Raw genomic sequence first — 21416 nt, 5'->3', positions numbered from 1 at the left:
CACATGAAAATATGATCGTGGCCATCCCTCATTTGTGTGTGTCCTGCCGTGTAGATTGTGGAACATGAAAATGCATAGTGTTTTTATTGTAGCAATATAGTATTTAATGTTGTGAATTATTGCATTGGCAATATACTATTATTTGTTGTGTCAGAAGTGTAGTATTTACTATTGAAAGTGTTATTTTTTATTTCATTTTATTTCAAGTTTATAAATTGAGTTCCTCCTCATCTAAATGCTAAATAAGTTTTGAAATTGAACTGAATAAGAGAGATAGAAACAATGTCAGTTTCAATGGTACCGTAAATTAAAAAATAAGATTTGAAAATTAATTTAGTTGTTGAAAACTTAAAATGCTGAATTCAAGTATTTATGAGTACTGAAAATTTTGTTTGATAATTTGTCTAAAGAATGTGTTGATGTCTAAAAATAAATATTTTTTCATAAAAATCTAATTAGTAAAGATAAACTACAAATGTCTAAAAATTGACAATTTATCGTTTTTTTAAAATTATTATTGTCTTTTTTTAAAAATCTTTTGTAAAATATAAGACAAAATATATTATTGTCCTACTACCAAATTTATGACACTTATACGCCATTCACGCACATCTCTCAAATATGACCCTAAAATTGATGGACCATATATGTTATACTCTTCTTGATAAAATAATCATAACCCTTGGACTAGTGTACCATGATGTCTCATACAAGCATAGCATTCATCTCTACTTATTCCACTGATACTTGTTGTGCGAAGACGAGCATGGACGCTCTTCGAGCTCTGAGTTGTATGAACGGTTCAAAGGATATCAAAGTTACATGGGCCTCACAATGATGTATTTATTATATCCACGCTGTTCATCAAATTTTTGAAATCATTTTACAACATTAGCTGAAAAATTAATGATATCCAAATCTCAAATGGACCACACCAAAAATAGCAACGGGATAATGATCTTAACCATTAAAAAATTTGCAGGGCCCAACATAACGTTTATTTTTCATTTAATCTATTCATAGGGGTCACAAATACCTGGATGAAGGGGGAAAACAAATTTATATTAATCTGAAATTTCTGTGACCCCAAAAGAGTTTCAATGGTAGAAGTTCAAACCCCATTGCCTTTTTCAGTGTGGTCCACTTTAGCTTTAGATCTATATTATTTTTTGGCTCAAGCCTGGCGACGAGCTCGCCAAATGGATGAATGGTTTGAATATAACATATACCTCATGAAGGGACCCACAGTACTTGCTGATGCCGATACACCAATGTGTGGTACACCAGCCAATCCGCTTCCAACAGCGGGATGCCACACATGGACAGGTTGGGTGGGATTAAAACATCACATCACAATGCCCCCACACATTTTTTTTGCTGAAGCAGATTAGTTAGTGTACCACACATCAGCAATATAGCTGGTGCATGAACGTGTAGTGGGAAGACGACCTCCAGCGCTGAGTTGTATGAGCAGTTCAAAGGATATCAAAGTTACATGGCCCTCACAATGATGTATTTATTATATCGACACCGTTTGTAAAATTTTCAAGATTATTTTAGAACATTAGCCAAAAAATTATTCATATCCAAATCTCAAATGGACCACACCAAAAATAGCAATGGATTAAGATTTTCACCATTAAAACATTTGCAAGGCCCACCATAATGTTTATTTTCCATCTAAATTGTTACTAAGGTCACAAATACTTGTATGAAGAGTAAGAACAAATTTCATATTGATCCGAAACTTCTTACCCCCAAAAGGGTTTCAATGGTTGAAGTTCAATCCACCACTACTTTTTTCAATGTGGTTCACTTTAGCTTTAGATCTGTTTTATTTTTTGGATCAAGCCTTACCACGAGCTCGCCAAATGGATGGATGATTTGGATATAACACATACCTCATGAAGGGACCCACATTACTTGCTAACGTCTATACACCAATGTGTGGTACACTAGCCCATCTGCTTTCAACAAGGAGGTACCAGCACATGATGGACAGATTGGGTGGGATTAAAACATCACATCACAATGGCCCCACATGTCTATTTTGTGGGAGCGGATTGGCTAGTGAACCACACACCTAATATATAGCTAGTGTATTTACGGAAGCAAGTTCTTTGGGTCCCATCATGATGCACGTGATGTATCCAAACCGGTCCATGTATTTCTCGAGCTCATCTTAAGGCTTGAGATGAAAAATAAGACAGATCTAACAATTAAGTGGACCACACTAGAAAAAGCAGTGGGGGTATAAGACATTTGCCATTGAAACCCTTTTGGGATTCACACAAGTTTTGAATCAATATGAAATTTGTTTTTACTCTTCATCCAGGTCTTTGTGACCTTATGAACAGATTGGATGGAAAATAAATGTTATGGTGGGCCCTACAAAATTTTTAACGGTGAAATCATCATCTCCGCTGCTATTTGTGGTGTGGTCCAATTCATCTTTGGATATAATTCATTTTCTGGATGTTACTCTAAAATGATCTCAAAAAATGGATGAATGGTGTGGATATAAAAAATACATCATCGTGGGCCCATGTAACTTTGATCTCCTTTGAACCGTTCGTACAACTCGAAGCTCGAGGTTCGTAAGCGCTCGTCTTCGCACGACACGTACATACATCAGCGATGAGTCCGGATCCTCTGCCTCCGGGAGGCAGAGAGTCTCTGCCTCCCGCAATCTCATTGGTCCACCTCACCGCTCCTGCCACGTAGGACTAGCCCATCTGTTTCCGTTTCATATTAAAAAAAAAAAAGAAAAAAAGAAAAAACGAAAATCTCTCTGCCGTCTTCCCTAACGGCAATGGCACCACTAACGGCACTTTCCATTTCCGGTTCCGAAGATTTTTCAGAGATTTCTTCTTCTCTCGTTTCTAATTTCAAATTCTTTCCTTTTACAGATGGATCTCATCAAATCGGAAGAAAAAGAGGGGTTTTTCCTTTTGACGATCGGAGGCCCTCTTTCCCCAATCTCTTACAATCCCTCTCGCCCATTTTCCACCGAGCAGCCGATAGTCGATTTCCACTATTTCGTCTATTCATCCATCGAAGATCCACCCCACTTCACAGGTATTTTAATTTTTAATTTTTATTTTTTACAGATTATTATTTTTTATATATTTGATTGTTTTAATCCCTTTTTTTAGGACCATTTGGTTTAAAAATTTATCCCTTATCCATCTTTGTGGCTGGAGCATCTAATGAATTGACAGCCTGATTTTTCCCAACCAGGTCATCTTTGTGGCTGGAGCATCAGGTGCACTTCCCTGATGTCTCCCATGGTGCAAAACAGCAGAATGTCTTAGTGGCCCATCTAATGAATTGACAGCCTGATTTTTCCCAACCAGGTCATTTTTGTGGCTGGAGCATCAGGTGCACTTCCCAGATGTCTCCCATGGTGCAAAACAGCAGAATGTCTTAGTAGATTCTGAAAACTGACTGTTCCCGGTCATGGCCTACTTCCAGCTTCGAAGGCATGAGCTTAATAATCTTCCCAGACACTTCCATGGAGAATCGTATGGAACATAACTGCCACATGTCTTGAGCTTTGTTTTCCTCTAAACAAAGGAGACATCTCTTTATTTATGTTATGCTTCGGTGCAATGGGATTTACTTATTAGAAGTAGTTCTGGAACTATCAAATTAAGCGTTTTTTTTTTCCTCCCGTTTTCTTTTGAATGCCTAAGCTTGTTCTCCTTGCTTTCATATAGGTCTTAGCAAATGAAGTAAACATCGGGTATGAGGATATGGGCAATCAGCAGGCAAGTGATCTCTCCTGCTCCCTACTGAATTTTGATGTCTCCATCCAGGGCAGTATATGATATATCATTACTTACAATCTACAGGTTCTGAAGTTTAATGGGACTCGGATCAGAAATATATGGCACCTAGCACATCTTGTTGACTGTAAGCACTCTGCTGACCGTTATTTGTCCTGGAACTATATGGTCCTAGGCCTCAGCGATTGTACTGTTTGCTCTGGCTCACAATTGTGAATGTGGGGCCCATGGTTTGGTGATCAGATTCCAGACCATTGATCTGATGGGCCAAAGCATGGATGAGGGATCCAAAAGGTTTTTCAGATTTGAAGATCCTGCTCTTAGATCTTTGGCCCCATTGAATGTGGACCATTGCCATAATTCTTTTCCCAACCATCTCTGTGGGCCCACTGCTTGAAAGTTTAGGACCAAATGGAGCCTAAGTCCCTTTTTAAACATATTAGATTCATTTGGTCGTCACAAGCCAAATGGAGCCTAAACCCCTTTTTAACTCTGCCAATGCAATTCCTTGCATTGCCGGTCCCAAGCCCGGGTAAAGGAGGAGGGAGAATGGGCATCAAGATAAGTTGTTTACAATTCATTCATTTGTATGATTGCAACAGGTATTTTGAAGATATTGTTTTGATTGATTCAGTTCTGTTTTTCATTGCAGTTTGTGGTGTGTTTGCCATACATTCCATTCATAAGTTCACCCATATCCAGAAAATCAGACCATTCCAAAACACAGGCGGTTCACACGACACCCAATGATTGGGATGGGAAGCTCGCCATGCTAGAAATGCAATTGGACGAGATGCAACTTCAATTCAAAGAAACTGAAAAGATGATAGTGAAGGAACAAGAGGCTATGAAGGAAGCAACAAACCTAATTCCTGTCATACATGAGGTCTCAGTCATTGAAAGTGTGCCGTTGGATAAACTCATGACCTTTGAAAATGACATACTGAAGGCGGGATTGCCATCTCAAGGAGTTTTGTAATGATTAACATAACATTTCAAATTAGTTTGCCTAAATTCCATGGGTGAACATGCATTTGCATTTCTAGCTACTTGCGATATTTATGTCACTCACCATTAATTTATCGTAGGCCATGCTGAGCTCACTGGAAAAGAAGTTAGATGAAAGTGAAAGAAAGTGTGAAGAAACACAGAGGCTTAGTGAAGAAAGGCTTTGTATGGGGTACTATTAATTATTTGTATGGGGCCCCAATGAAAAGGATCCTGTTGTTATTTGATAGATGTTGGCATGTCCACAGTTGGTTTCCATTGCACTATTTACTCATTTGGTGTCAATGTGTAGTATCTGAATATTTTACGAAATGTTGTCCAACTACAGATCATGTGCAAGATTCCCTTACAATGGGATTGTGGGTGTGTGAAATGTCTATAGAAATTGGATATCCTTGAACTCAAAATCAATATGTAATCATGACCTTAAGCCCTCTAATGTCATAAGGATTAATCAGGTTTAGTGCAACCTCAAGGAGTAATCAGCTACGGATCTAATCTGTAGCTAAATATATATTGCTACGAATTTTATCCGTAGCTTTTTATCCTCTTTCTGGTACTGTATATTTCGAATTTCTTCACATATTTATTTTATCAAATTTCAACTAAAGAGGCCTCATCTCCAAGATTGCTCCGGTTAACACCTGAATGATTGGATTTTCTTTTCAATTTAATTGGCAACCCCTTCACTTTATCTAATGAATCCCGTCACTTTATCCAGTAATCCAGTCACTGTCTAGCATTGTTGTGTTTATTTAACCCATATCCAAATAATAACTAGCTAGCATGCAAATACATGTCCGGCAACCCATCACTTTTTTCAACAATCTTATGACAAGGACTTAGATAGCATGTTTGGCTTTATTGAGGCATATGTGGTCTGTCCGAAGACTATCAATAAGCCATTTCTACCCTATCGAGACAAGAATCACACTCTCATCTTTCCAACCGAGGAATTTGTTGGAGTGTACTTTGTCTATTGAACCCCGTCACTTTGTCCGACAACCCGTCACTTTTTTCAACAATCTAATGGTTGGGTTGGATTGCAACATCGTCACTGTTTCTAGTGAACCCTGTCACTTTGCAATGCAACTTCGTCACTTTATCTATTGAACCCCGTCACTTTGCACTACAACTTCGTCATTTGGTCTATTGAACCCTGTCACTTTGCACTGCAACTTCGTCACTTTGTCTATTGAACCCCGTCACTTTGTTCGGCAACCCGTCACTTTTTTCAACAAACTAATGGTTGGGTTGGATTGCAACATCGTCACTGTTTCTAGTGAACCCTGTCACTTTGTATAAGTGAACCCCGTCACTTTGCACTACAACCCCGTTACTTTGTCTATTGAACCCCGTTACTTTGCACTGCAATTTTGTCACTTTGTCTATTGAACCCCATCACTTTGTTCGGCAACCCGTCACTTTTTTCAACAATCGAATGGTTGGGTTGGATTGCAACATCGTCACTATTTCTAGTGAACCCCGTCACTTTGTATATGTGAACCCCGTCATTTTGCACTACAACCACGTCACTTTGTCTATTGAACCCCATCAACTTCGTCACTTTGTCTATTGAACCCCATCACTTTGTTCGGCAACCCGTCACTTTTTTCAACAATCTAATGGTTGGGTTGGATTGCAACATCGTCACTATTTCTAGTGAACCCCGTCACTTTGCACTACAACCCCGTCACTTTGTCTATTGAACCCCGTCATTTTGCACTGCAACTTCGTCACTTTGTCTATTGAACCCCGTCACTTTGCACTGCAACTTCGTCACTTTGTTTATTGAACCCCATCACTTTGTTGGGCAACCCGTCACTTTTTTCAACAAATTAATGGTTGGGTTGGATTGCAACATCGTCACTGTTTCTAGTGAACCCCGTCACTTTGTATATGTGAACCCCGTCATTTTGCACTACAACCCCGTCACTTTGTCTATTGAACCCCGTCAACTTCGTCACTTTGTCTATTGAACCCCGTCACTTTGCACTGCAATTTCGTCACTTTGTCTATTGAACCCCATCACTTTGTTCGGCAACCCGTCACTTTTTTCAACAATCAAATGGTTGGGTTGGATTGCAACATCGTCACTATTTCTAGTGAACCCCGTCACTTTGTATAAGTGAACCCCGTCACTTTGCACTACAACCCCATCACTTTGTCTATTGAACCCCGTCATTTTGCACTGCAACTTCGTCACTTTGTCTATTGAATCCCGTCACTTTGCACTGCAACTTCGTCACTTTGTTTATTGAACCCCATCACTTTGTTCGGCAACCTGTCAATTTTTTCAACAAATTAATGGTTGGGTTGGATTGCAACATCGTCACTGTTTCTAGTGAACCCCGTCACTTTGTATAAGTGAACCCCGTCACTTTGCACTACAACCCCGTTACTTTGTCTATTGAACTCCGTCACTTTGCACTGCAATTTTGTCACTTTGTTTGGCAACCCGTCACTTTTTTCAACAATCTAATGGTTGGGTTGGATTGCAATATCGTCATTATTTCTAGTGAACCCCGTCACTTTGTATAAGTGAACCCCGTCACTTGCACTACAACCCCGACACTTTGTCTATTGAACCCCTTCACTTTGCACTGCAACTTCGTCACTTTGTCTATTGAACCCCGTCACTTTGCACTGTAATTTCGTCACTTTGTCTATTGAACCCCATCACTTTATTCGGCAACCCGTAACTTTTTTCAACAAATTAATGGTTAGGTTGGATTGCAACATCGTCACTATTTCTAGTGAACCCCGTCACTTTGTATAAGTGAACCCCGTCACTTTGCACTACAACCCCGTCACTTTGTCTATTGAACCCCGTCACTTTGCACTGCAACTTCGTCACTTTGTCTATTGAACCCCGTCACTTTGCACTGCAATTTCGCCACTTTGTCTATTGAACCCCATCACTTTGTCCGGCAACCCGTCACTTTTTTCAACAATCTAATGGTTGAGTCGGATTGCAACATCGTCACTATTTCTAGTGAACCCCGTCACTTTGTATAAGTGAACCCCATCACTTTGCACTACAACCCCGTCACTTTGTCTATTGAACCCCGTCACTTTGCACTACAACCCCGTCACTTTGTCAACTGAACACTTTGTGCCGCAACTTCGTCACTTTGTCTATTGAACCCCGTCACTTTGCACGACTGCAACTTCGTCACTTTGTTTATTGAACCCCATCACTTTGTTCGAACCCGTCAATTTTTTTCAACAAATTAATGGTTGGGTTGGATTGCAACATCGCTTTTCTAGTGAACCCCGTCACTTTGTATAAGTGAACCCCCACTTTGCACTACAACCCCGTTACTTTGTATATTGAACTCCGTCACTTCAATTTTGTCACTTTGTTCGACAACCCGTCACTTTTTTCAACAATCTAATGGTTGGGTTGGATTGCAATATCGTCACTATTTCTAGTGAACCCCATCACTTTGTATAAGTGAACCCCGTCACTTTGCACTACAACCCCGACACTTTGTCTATTGAACCCCGTCATTTTGCACTACAACCACGTCACTTTGTCTATTGAACCCCGTCAACTTCGTCACTTTGTCTATTGAACCCCATCACTTTATTCGGCAACCTGTCACTTTTTTCAACAAATTAATGGTTGGGTTGGATTGCAACATCGTCACTGTTTCTAGTGAACCCCGTCACTTTGTATAAGTAAACCCCGTCACTTTGCACTACAACCCCGTTACTTTGTCTATTGAACCCCATCACTTTGCACGGCAATTTCGTCACCTTGTCTATTGAACCCCATCACTTTGTTCGGCAACCCGTCACTTTGTCTATTGAACCCCGTCACTTTGTCCGACAACCCGTCACTTTTTTCAACAATCTAATGGTTGGGTTGGATTGCAACATCGTCACTATTTCTAGTGAACCCCGTCACTTTGTATAAGTGAACCCCGTCACTTTGCACTGCAACTTCGTCACTTTGTCTATTGAATCCCGTCACTTTGCACTGCAATTTCGTCACTTTGTCTATTGAACCCCATCACTTTGTCCGGCAACCCGTCACTTTTTTCAACAATCTAATGGTTGAGTCGGATTGCAACATCGTCACTATTTCTAGTGAACCCCGTCACTTTGTAGAAGTGAACCCCATCACTTTGCACTACAACCCCGTCACTTTGTCTATTGAACCCCGTCACTTTGCACTGCAACTTCGTCACTTTGTCTATTGAACCTCGTCACTTTGCACTGCAATTTCGTCACTTTGTCTATTGAACCCCATCATTTTGTCCGGCAACCCGTCACTTTTTTCAACAATCTAATGGTTGGGTTGGATTGCAATATCGTCACTATTTCTAGTAAACCCCGTCACTTTGTATAAGTGAACCCCGTCACTTTGCACTACAACCCCGTCACTTTGTCTATTGAACCCCGTCACTTTGCACTGCAACTTCGTCACTTTGTCTATTGAACCCTGTTACTTTGCACTGCAACTTCGTCACTTTGTCTATTGAACCCCGTCACTTTGCACTGCAACTTCGTCACTTTGTCTATTAAACCCCATCACTTTGTTCGGCAACCCGTCACTTTTTTCAACAATCTAATGGTTGGGTTGGATTGCAACATCATCACTGTTTCTAGTGAACCCTGTCACTTTGCACTGCCACTTCGTCACTTTATCTATTGAACCCTGTCACTTTGCACTGCCACTTCGTCATTTGGTCTATTGAACCTTGTCACTTTGCACTGCAACTTCGTCACTTTGTCTATTGAACTCCGTTACTTTGTTCAGCAACCCGTCACTTTTTTCAACAAATTAATGGTTGGGTTGGATTGCAACATCGTCATTGTTTCTAGTGAACCCCGTCACTTTGTATAATTGAACCCCGTCACTTTGCACTACAACCCCGTTACTTTGTCTATTGAACCCCGTCATTTTGCACTGCAATTTCGTCACTTTGTTCGGCAACCCGTCACTTTTTTTAACAATCTAATGGTTGGGTTGGATTGCAACATCGTCACTATTTCTAGTGAACCCCATCACTTTGTCTATTGAACCCCGTCACTTTGCACTGCAACCTCGTCCTTTGCACTGCAACCTCGTCACTTTGTCTAGTGAACCTCGTCACTTTGTCTAGTGAATCTCATCACTTTGTAATATAACCTCGTCAATTCATTAAGTGGAACCAGGTCACTTTGTCCGGCAACCTGTCACTTTTTTCAACAATCTAATGGGTAAAAATGAAGCAGATCCGAAGATCCAGTGGACCACACCGAAGGAAGCTGTAGTGATAATGACACCCACCGTTGAAACCTTTCTAAGGGCTATCGTGATTTTTTTTTTTACCATCCAACCTATTCATAAGGTCATGTAGACATGGATGAAGTGGAAAAAAAGTATGTGATATTTGATCCGAAACTTTCCAGCTCCCAAGAAGTTTGTAATAGTGTACGTTAAATCCCCACTTTGTGGTCCACTTAAGCCCTTTGCCCGTCTCATTTTTTTGGTTCATACTTTAAAATGATCTAAGATAAGCGGTCCACTTAAGCCCTTTGCCCGTCTCATTTTTTTGGTTCATACTTTAAAATGATCTAAGATAAGCGATGGACGGCATGGATAAAACACTTACATCACCCTGCCGTCGAGTCCCCGTACCCTTCTTATGCCCTGAAGATTTCTATAAATAATGAAATGGCCTTAGACATTCATATTTTATACTCTGGCAGAGTTGGAAGCTTGATACACAGGCACTCAGGAAATTTACTCAGGTCATATGTTCAAATTCAAAACATTTTAATGGTGAAAGTCATGTTTCTCAGTCACGATCTCAAAGATCAGATTTGTTGAGAAATCCTAACCGCCGATTGATGGAAGCTTATTTTTGTTTCCTGATGCATCTAAACCGGGTCCCGACAGTTTAATTTGAATTAATTTTAAGCCATGTGTGCATTTTTTAATAATTTCTAAGCGCATGCATATCACCCATCACACACGGTCAGAGTATCTATTCTCTTCTATTTACAACTTTATATGTTTGCTACAATACATGCGGATGCACTGAAATTTTTGCCCAGCATCAGTTGCGTAACTAGGATAATCACTGCTATCGCTGATGTATGAATCCTGTGCACAGTTCTGCAGTTATAATATGGGCCTGAAGTATCCAAAGTTGACATTTCAAGCCTGCCTGGTAGATAACTAATTAATATTAATGTGGGTCTGACCCTACAAGCCAAATTTGTTGATTTTAATCCCACAGGGCTTCCTACTTTAAAGCAAGAATGAAACTTGACACTTCAATTCATACAATTCAAATCAAAACTTGTAGACTCCAATTGAACAATTTGAATTGTCCATTAAATCCAAAACACATTTAACAGGCCACCACACAAAAAAGAAAAAAAAAACAGAAGCCTTTATCAATCCTTGATTTGGCCCTATTGCACCTGTTGCCTGATTTGGTTTTATTGTATTGATAGGATGATCCAATCCATAACTTGGATACTCTAATTGAACAATCTAAACTGTTAACAGGCTACCATGCAACAATTGCATTCATTGGACCTAAAAAAAAAAAAAAAACTCCTGAGAAGATCATCCCCAACCACATTTGAGCAGAAAGAGCTCCATATAGCTGTTATACTCCTTGCGAATTGTTATCAACCGACAAGCCTGTCAAAAGAAAAAAAAATGAAAGAAATGAAAGAACTTAGAAACCTGCTTATGAAATGATTTATTTTGCGCATGATTTTCTTCCTGCTTATGAAATGATTTATATTGCACATGATTTTCTTCCTGCTTAAAAATGATCATCAACCATAATTCAAGATACAAAATTGATGATTAAGATGATCTAATCCTAATGCACCCAATCAATGAAAGCAATAGTTTTCAAACATCCACCTAGCAGGACCTACCATGGAAAAAACTAATTAATCTTAAAAATGTTCTATGCACTACAATCTAGCCTTTGTGAATGATTCACTAACAACCTTCAATATCAGCTTGGAGCCATGAACATAGATTCTCCCTCTTACAGTACCTGTAAGATAGCAATCATATGACAGGCAGCCCCAATGCTTTCACTGATAAAGGAGAATTTTGGCCTGAATTCCATCCACAACAAGACCCATCATGAATACAAGCAAAGCATATTTGCATCCCGCAACAACTATGATAATAATAAAAAATAAAATCAAAGCACATACCTTCCATTAAAAAGAGCAACATGATTGTAAGTATGTTTCATACCTTTACATGTCACATTACTGTGGTGTAATCATTTTGCCCAGCATGAGTTGTGCAACCAACTTTTTTCGTTCAAAATTCATTGGCCCCGATGATGAAAGTGGATCGTAAGTATGTTTCATAAATTTTGTATAAGAAAAAGGAAAAAAAAAAGAAGAAAATTTACCGAGTTGAAATCAAATATATCTCCACGGGAAAGACATTCCATAAATTTCATTAAGTAGACACCACAATCAACCCTGCTAATACCATACAAAGATAGATAAATATCATTAAATAAGAGTAAATTCATATTTTAAATGGAAAATGACTTACGAATTTGGTTGCTGGGTGCATTCTTGGTCTATAGAGACAGTAAATCCATCACATTCTATTTCACAATTTTTTAATAAATGGATCTTCAAACGTGAAACCTACATTTATAATGAAGAAGTATTAAGTACTTTCACAATCACAATTTTTTAAGTTGAATGTTCTTCCATTGAACAAAGTAATATACATACCATCGTATTGAACATCCAATTCAATAGTCCGTTCTTAAGGATATGGTTCTAACCATTGTTATGAACATCCAATTCAACAGTCCGTTCTTAAGGAAGCAGGCTAGCATGCTTTTATCCAGTAGGAATAAGATTTTCTAGTCTGTTTATGCTTGCTTTTTCATTTCCTTGATAAATCGGCATAACTCAATTCTTTCCAGATCATGTTACCGTGTTTAAAACATTTCCATGCAATTTTGTTGTCTGCATTTAATATGGATAATGAGCTAACTAGTTCAGAGAATTAAGGGCAAGCATGTTACTCACACCTGCCAATTTCTTCTCCTTGAAGACTATTTATGAGCTAACAGTTACTACTATTAGATCATGTTCATACGAAGAAAAAAAACAACATTATCTCATAAAATCTATTTATGGAAGATCAAAAAATTGTATGTAGACATGCAGGGATTTGTAGATTTTATCCATTTCTCTTAGTCTGAATGAGTAATTAGTTTCTGAAATGGTTAACAGCAAGTTTTCTGTTATGAAGCAGGAGGAAATTTACACTAGAATCTTTCTGTTAGTATGCAATCTTCACATATACTACAAAGAAATATGTACGAAATTCACTCTTTTTTTTTTCTTACTTTGGATTGTTATCCTCTCATTGCAGCTTATGACCATTCTAAAGGAAATGCAGAAGCAAATGACAGATCGAGCATCTGGAGGTTCAAGATTTAGCAAAACCAAGACTGTGATAGAACAATAAGAATTATAAGATAGAAATTTGAAGGAAGGATTTAGCATCTGGAGGTTTAAGATCGAGCAAAACTAAGACATTGTGATGATATCTTATGATGGAAAATGGATTCACTTGAAAGGGGTTGGAAGCGTACCAGTTAAAAGAGCTCAATCCACCTTTGATTGCTTTAAATTGCTAAGAACTTTATTTAAATGGATAATCTTTTGTATTTTCCAAAGTTCCATGTAAGTAACTATATATATATATAGCCTTGTTTACGATCCTCCTTAAATTACATTGGAACCAAGGCATAATTCCTATTGGCCAATATATGGTCCTTACTAATTCAACTCAAATAACTATATTAAGGTTTTCATATCAGAAAAAAGAGAATGGAAACCAAATAAGATTCAATCACACTCAATTACTAAAATTCAGGATCTTCTACACATCTGAATGCCAAAAATGCGAAATTGTGTATTGTGTACCATCCTATAAGTTATTGGCTGGACTTGTATGTGTTGTAGATTCAGAAAATGAAGAGCCATCCATGTTTCTTGTCTGTGCTGTAGATTCAACTTCAAAGACTCCTATGCCAACTCACATTACCACTAGCACCATTGATCTTGTGGTCTTTTGGTGGGTAAGATTCTGTACCTGTCATTTCATTTACCCCTTCTTCTGGAAAACTTAATCCTCTGGTTATCAATCTTGTGAGATCCAGGGCTCAGTGTCCCCTCTGTATTGGGAATTACCTTCCTCTCCTTTAGCTTAATGAATTATCATCATCCTTCCAAAAAAATAAAAAAAAAGAAGAATAAAAAAAGATTCTGTACCTGTCATTAATCTCTAACGAAAGAACTTTTTCTTTTTCTTTCTGAGAATTAGTGAAGGGTTTTTCATGGTAAGACAACTAGTACAAAATAGGGAAAGAGTTGCCATTACAGAGCAGATCATCAACATGTGCTGTGGCTGAGGTATTGGCCATGACATTACCTTTTCCTTTTCATTTGGGTAAACTAAATGTTCAGCCTATAAATGGTAAATCTTCTCAAACATAATAGATGGCGGCCAAGGCTCCAATTGGTTGTGGGAAGACGTTTCATTTCTAGAATCACTCCTTTTCAATGGGCATTTACCCCCACCTCCAAGAAATCCCCCATTCTCATTGGCCCGGATAACATCAAAAAATTGAGCATTTATCATCATTCACCTCCAAGGACTCCATGTGCAAACAATCAAAATTCACTCCAACCATGATGAGCTTCCATATTTAAGATTCTCCTTCATTTTCTTCGGAATAAATCATGATCCTTGTTAGCAATACTCAAGTTTAAAATCCTTATTTTAATTTATTTTTATTTTTTTAAGCGTAAATTGACTAAATGTTTAAAACTCTGTATTTTTAGCAAGATAGGCATTAATAAATAAATATTTGGACAAACCAAATTAAAACTCCATATTTTAAAGAAGATGGGCAGATAGTGAAGATTTCAGAAGAAACAGATCAATTTGTATGGGGAATACTTCCAAAGGAAGGATTTAACAGAGGCAAAAGATAATATTAACCCACTATTCGATTACCTTTATAATAATTGCTTATACATTAAGAAATTTTAACCGTTTTAATTGAAATATTCACCCTTCACCTAATTTTAAATATAACAAACCCATATGCATATATAGCTGTTTTTTTTTTTTTTAATTTTTTTTTTTGTTTTTTTTCCATTTTATTGAATTGGAACCATGTTAAACCCAAACTTTTCATTCTTCGTATTTCTGGGTTTTTGCTTTCTTTCTTCTACCAAACTTTGACTAAAATTTTAATGATAGAGACCTATTTAAACCTGAACATTTCCCCCTACTATTCTTTTGACGTCTTGTGTTTGCTAAATATGGTCTTGAGTAACTAAGCATAGCCCATGTTAGATGGAGCCACCTCATAGAATTCGTGTATAATGAGGTCTTGTTTTATCATATAAATATTGTTAGCGCCTCTCAAAATTCCTGTCGGGGAGAAAAATCAATGTTCTAATGTTATCTGCCTATCCTACTCATTCTTTAGATTGATTTGCAAGCGATTCTATCAGTTCTTCCTCTTCCTCTGAGTCAAGGAGTCCTGCTATCCCTTCTCCAACAACTAGCATGCGATATTGGAAACAATACCTCCCAGAAGCTAGATTGGATGGTAGACGTTGTTGTTGCTATAGATCCAGTGGACCCAACAATTGCGGCGCACGGGCGGCCAATATTTGAACAGGTTCATCAGATATTGGACCACCAGCGGGTGCTCCCGACCACCACCACAGCTGAAAGAAGCAGCATCTGCCTCATAATGTGTGCAATCAATTCAGTATTGAAGACCTGCAAATGACATTTCTCTTTCTCATTTGTACACAAACTGTTCAGGCCTTTTGGCTGTTGCAGAAGGACGTACAGAAAACAAGGAAGAGGGTGTGTGTGTGTAAAGAATAGGAGAGTTTGAGAAAAGTTGGGGCTCGTTTGGCACCTTTTTAATTGGAATGCATTGGGATCCAATTCACGATTACAATGGAATCCATGTGAATCAGAATCCTTGGTTGAATTTGGCAGCTTGTAATTGGAATGCGCTTTAATTCCAAAAAAAAATTGTATTTAGATGTCCGTCATGAATGTGTTGGAACTCTTTAGTATATTCATAGGAACCTTAATTTGATTAGTTAAATCTGCTTTAATATCGCAAATTAGTGTATATATATGATGTTTGACAGAATGATCGTAGTAAGCCTATTGAAATATATATTTTCACCTAAAATGAGGAAATTTCGAGCCTTTAGTAGGCCAAAAACCTAGGGATCACAAACGAGTGACTTGTCAATGTTTTTTAACTGTGCATTTAAATTACCTATGTCTGGACAGTTTCGATCATTCAATTGGTGTGATTTAAGTGATGCAATTGCTGAATGAATTGTTTCGGGGTATCATTAGCATGCCAAGTGTATGGTATATTAGTAGCCTAATAACACCTTTGTTACTCATGCAACTCTCTTACTTTTAAAAGAGGGGCAAGAAAGCCATTTCACACCAATTAGCTTGAATTCACGACAAAATAAAATGATCTCAAAACACTCCAAAATATATGTTTTCATTTACCTTTGAATCCAAGGCAGTAAAAACACCATTTTGGTGCATTTACCTCCAATTGCCTCTAATAACACCCAATTCTAGGGTGCTTAACAGGCTATGAGTATTATTCCATATGTTTTCATTTACCTTTGAATCCAAGGCAGTAAAAACACCATTTTGGTGCATTTACCTCCAATTGCCTCTAATAACACCCAAATCTAGGGTGCTTAACAGGCTATGAGTATTATTCCTCTCTTTTTACTCTGAAAAACTCTCTATTTTTTTTTTATTTTTTTTTGCAGCAGTGTGATTTTTTAATGGTCGCTTATACCAGTAAGTAAAAAGGAGCAGTAATGCAAAGGAAGAGAACTCCCAATACACAATGAAGGGCAATGCATGCCCCCTTTAGCTGATCATCAGCCAAATCATTCACCTCTTGACCAATACGGGCAAACGATATGTATAGCAGGTAGGCCAAAAGGCAGATTTCATCAAACACATTAGATACTTTCTGACGATTTGAGGAAGCTCCTTGGGCCCACATGATAACTTTCTTTAGTCACCTTCTCCAATGTGTGTAAGTAATACTTCTCCCTCAGATCCATGCATTGCCTGAATCCTGAATTCAGGTTTTGATGACCCACCATTTAGAACTTTTCACATGCACTAGTTGAAAATAAGATTTCCACAATGAGGGTAAACAAACAAGACATACTTAGAACGTACATGTGCCATAGAAATCAATCTATCATCATCAATATAAAACCATATAAAATAAAAACCAAAGAAATCTATCACCAACCACGTTACCTATCTTTATATCACATTAAACAATGCATGAGTGGAAACAAATTAAAACATAAAAAATTCGCATTCGCCATAGGAAGAATCCCGAAAATCTCCTATTAGTCTACATGCACATAGGCATTTCAAAAACAGCATCCAATGTTCCCCATTTAATAGTCTGCATTAGAAAGAAAAAAAGAAGAAGAAGATATACCACAGCCATTGGAGGCAGATCATAAATAATCTGTAAAAAATTAAAAAAAAATTAAAATACCTGTGAGGTGGGGTGGATCTTTGATGGATGAATAGACGAAATAGTAGAAATCGACTATCGGCTGCTCGGTGGAAAATGGGCGAGAGGAATTGTGAGAGATTGGGGAAAGAGGGCCTCCGATCGTCAAAAGGAAAAACCCCTCTTTTTCTTCCGCTTTGATGAGATCCATCTGTAAAAGGAAATAATTTGAAATTAGAAACGAGAGAAGAAGAAATCTCTGAAAAATCTCCGGAACCGGAAATGGAAAGTGCCGTTAGTGGTGCCATTGCCGTTAGGGAAGACGGCAGAGAGACTTTCGTTTTTTCTTTTCTTTTTTTTTTTTAAAATATGAAACAGAAACAGATGGGCTAGTCCTACGTGGCAGGAGCGGTGAGGTGGACCAATGAGATTGCGGGAGGCAGAGACTAGGCAGAGGATCCGGACTCATCAGCGATATAGCTGATGTGTGGTACACCATGAGGGGACTCACGAAGCACTGTCGCTGTTAATAGGCAATCCGCGTCCGGTCGATCCGCTTCCCTACTTTGTACACAGCATCGAACCACTTCCGTCTCTAATTCCATTCTCTTTGTTTTTTTTATTTTTTATTTTTTATTATTAATCTTTCGACAGTTTCTCTTGCTCTCTCTCCTCAGCTTCTCAGAACTGAAGTCATATTCACAGTCATTATTTCTGGCAGCACTTTCATTTCATTCCTCTGCTACCTTCAAAAACGCCATTACTTGCCCATCCATCCATCTGTCCAGAATGGATTCCTTGGGTCCAGTTGTGCAGATCATTCTCTTCTTCTGGGTTCCTGTTTCTCAGCAGATCGGTTATCTTAAACACCTTAATAACAATGTAGAGACATTGAAGAGGGAAACGAAAGAACTACAAGACAAGCGTCACCAAATTCAAGCGGACGTCGATGATGCTATATCAGTCGGAAAGACACGGGTTCGTCTAGTGGAGAACTGGCTTGTGGACGTCACCAATATCGAAGCTCAAGTCGATTCTTTAAGAATGGAATTCGAGCAACCTAGAACGTGCTTGAACGGTTGTTGCACCAATCACTTCTCTCGCTACAAGCTGGGCAAAAGGGTGGTTAAAAAGCTCAAAGATGTGGAAAACCTCAAAGCTAAAGGGGTCTTCGATAAGGTGGCTGAGAGCCCTCGCCGGCCGAGGGTGTTGGAAATGCAAACCTCGCTACCACGAGTACAGCAAAGCACAGCTGAGGAAACCATGGAGGAGATATGGCAATGCTTACACGACGAGGAGAATGGCATCATAGGCATTTATGGGATGGGCGGAATAGGGAAAACCACTCTCATGAAAGCCATAAACAATAAGTTCATCGGAACTGATCACTTCAACATCGTGATTTGGGTAACTGTGTCCAAGGACCTCAACTTGGGATTAATCCAGGAGCACATTGGAAAGAAGTTGAAAATCAGGTTCGACGATAATGAAGATATGGCAGAGAAGCGGGACAAGCTATTTACTCAGTTGAAGAATGTGAGGTATCTGCTCATCTTAGATGATTTATGGGAAGCATTTAGCTTGGATCAAGTTGGAATTCCAAAGCCGGACAAGCGAAATAGATGCAAGATCACAATAACCACTCGATTCATTAGAGTGTGTAATGAGATGGATGCCCATAAGCAGATCAGGGTCAGAACTCTTACGCCTGAGGAAGCGTGGAATTTGTTCTGTGAAAGATGTGGGGATGTGGTTATGTCATCAGAGATTCGACCGGTAGCAGAGAAGGTTGCAGAGGAGTGCAGCGGATTACCACTTGCAATTAAGACAGTAGGAAGGGCCATGCATGGCAAGGATAAGAAAGAGGTATGGGAGAATGCATTGAGGGCATTGAAAGGATCATCACCTGAGATTCCAGGTATGGAGCGTCAAGTGTTTCTTCCTTTGAAACTTAGCTATGATTACCTAGAGAATGAAGAGATAAAATCTTGTTTCCTGTATTGCACATTGTTTCCGGAAGATTATGAAATACCAATAGATGAGCTAGTAAGATGTTGGGCCGTGGAGGAAGGATTTATAGAAAATGTGAATGACTTGGAAGAAGCAACAAACAAGGGACACGACATCCTTGAAAGAATCAAGGACGCATGCCTCTTGGAGAAAGGGTCTTACGGAAATAAATACGTTAGGATGCATGATTTGCTCCGTGACTTGGCTATATGGATCACTTCACCATCGTCGTCCATTGAAGGCTCAAAATTCCTTGTGAAAGCCGGGGAGGGACTAATGCAGCCACCAGAAGAGAAAATGTGGAGAGGGGTTGTAAGGATTTCATTGATGCACAACAAGATAAAAGATCTCAAAATTACGCCTGATTGTCCTAACTTGGTCTCCTTGTTCCTCAATCAAAGCAGTGGATTGGTTCCAGTTTGCAGTAATTTCTTACGTACCATTCACAGTAATTTCTTCGAGCTCATGCCAAAACTACAGATCCTTGATCTAAGTCGTACTGGCATTGAATCTCTCCCGATGTCATTATTGCAATTGGTGAATCTACGTGTGCTCATTCTAAGCTCATGCAGAGATCTAGTGGAGGTGCCGCCATTGGGAAAGCTGAAGGAACTCCAAATTCTTGATCTCTCAAAATCTGGCCTCAAAAACTTCCCTCAAGGCATTGAAAGCTTGGTTAAACTCAAGAGGTTGGATATATCATCGACTTCATTCACTGCAATTCCCTACACTATGATATACGGGCTACCTAGTCTGGAGGAAGTAAGCATGATGTATTTGAAGGAAAAAGTGGACGGAGCTACTTTCAGTGAGGCTGTGAACATGAAACGCCTGAGATCTTTAAGCATCAGTGTGTCCAATCTTAATGGCTTCATCGCACATGATATGTTCCATCGATGGTTTTCGGGCTTGACAAGTTTCCATGTTGAGGTTAAATCTGCAGTTTTCCCTCCTTTTTCTAATAAGCATATAAGCATTGGTGGATGTGACAAATTCCCCTGCGGGATTGAGGGGTTGACAAAACATGCATTCTCTTTATACTTGTATAAAAGCAAAGGTTTAACAAGTCTTTCTAAGTTCCAAGGCGATTTAAAGAGCTTAAGACATCTTCTAGTCAGTGAATGCAGTGGAGTGGAATGCATTATAGACTGGAGAGAGGTTGGAGATGATGCATTCCAATGTTTACAGTCATTGGATCTCCATCGTTTGCTGAACTTGGAGAAGATATTCGATGGTGGAGCGCCTCCTCCGCTGAACACAAGCCTACAAAACTTCAGAATAATACGGGTTATTAGTTGTGAAAAGTTAAGGAGTCTCTTCTCTTCTAGTATGGTAGAGCAACTACATCAGTTAGAGGTGCTTCACATATCGGATTGTTCCCAAATGAAAGAGGTTATAGAAGGAGATGAGCTGCCCCACAATTCATTCCCAAAATTACGCATCCTAAGATTGTATGGCTTACCAGAATTAGAAAGCATTTGTAGCCAGCGATTTATGTTTATATCTTTGGAAGAGATCCATGTACGTTCGTGTCCTATGTTGAAAAAGCTCCCACTCTTCAGCTCAAGCATCCATGAAATAAAAGGAGAAATAGAAGGCGAGAGAGAATGGTGGGAAAGATTAGAGTGGGAAGACGAGAAGGCCAGGTCCCTCTACACCAGAATTTACAAGGGTCCCTGATTTGCAGATGAAGAAGCTTCCTCTCTCCTTGATGTAGAAAAACGGTTATGTAGATTTCTTTCATTATCTCAACTTTTACTTTACGACTAATTTTTTTTTTTTTTTTTAAGCTCTCGATACTTTCACGGGAAATTGATAATTGGATTCTATCTTTATAATTGGATTTCTTTCATATCTTTATTTGCTGGTTTTGGAAGGATTCCGTTTTACAGTTGAAGATGTTTATTTCGCACCCAACTAGTTCATAAGGTCACGTAAACATGAATGAAAGGATAACACACAAATATAAGCTTGATCCAACTTTTGTGTATAACCCCGAGAAGTTTTCAACAGTAGGCATTCAATTCTCACTGATTCC

At 38.8% G+C, this 21416-nt stretch overlaps 1 protein-coding gene across 4 annotated transcripts in view; it reads left to right on the top strand.

Moving 5' to 3' along the window:
- Positions 1-21148, top strand: part of LOC131249372 (putative disease resistance protein At4g10780) — a 38368-nt gene extending 17220 nt beyond the window's left edge. For 2 of the 4 annotated variants that reach the window (XM_058250092.1, XM_058250091.1), the window contains one exon: positions 18046-21148. In XM_058250092.1, coding sequence (XP_058106075.1) covers positions 18158-21058 — 2901 coding nt within the window. In that variant the 5' untranslated portion in view covers positions 18046-18157 and the 3' untranslated portion in view covers positions 21059-21148. Of the gene's footprint in view, positions 1-18022 lie in introns of all 4 variants that reach the window. The other 2 variants (XM_058250090.1, XM_058250094.1) reach the window with 1 other exon arrangement.
- Positions 21149-21416: the final 268 nt, after the last annotated feature.

This window comes from Magnolia sinica, chromosome 6 (genome assembly GCF_029962835.1).
Source record: "Magnolia sinica isolate HGM2019 chromosome 6, MsV1, whole genome shotgun sequence".
NCBI classification, from domain to species: domain Eukaryota; kingdom Viridiplantae; phylum Streptophyta; class Magnoliopsida; order Magnoliales; family Magnoliaceae; genus Magnolia; species Magnolia sinica.
The sequence above is the reverse complement of the archived record's forward strand: the minus strand, read 5'-3'. Positions and strand labels throughout refer to the sequence as shown.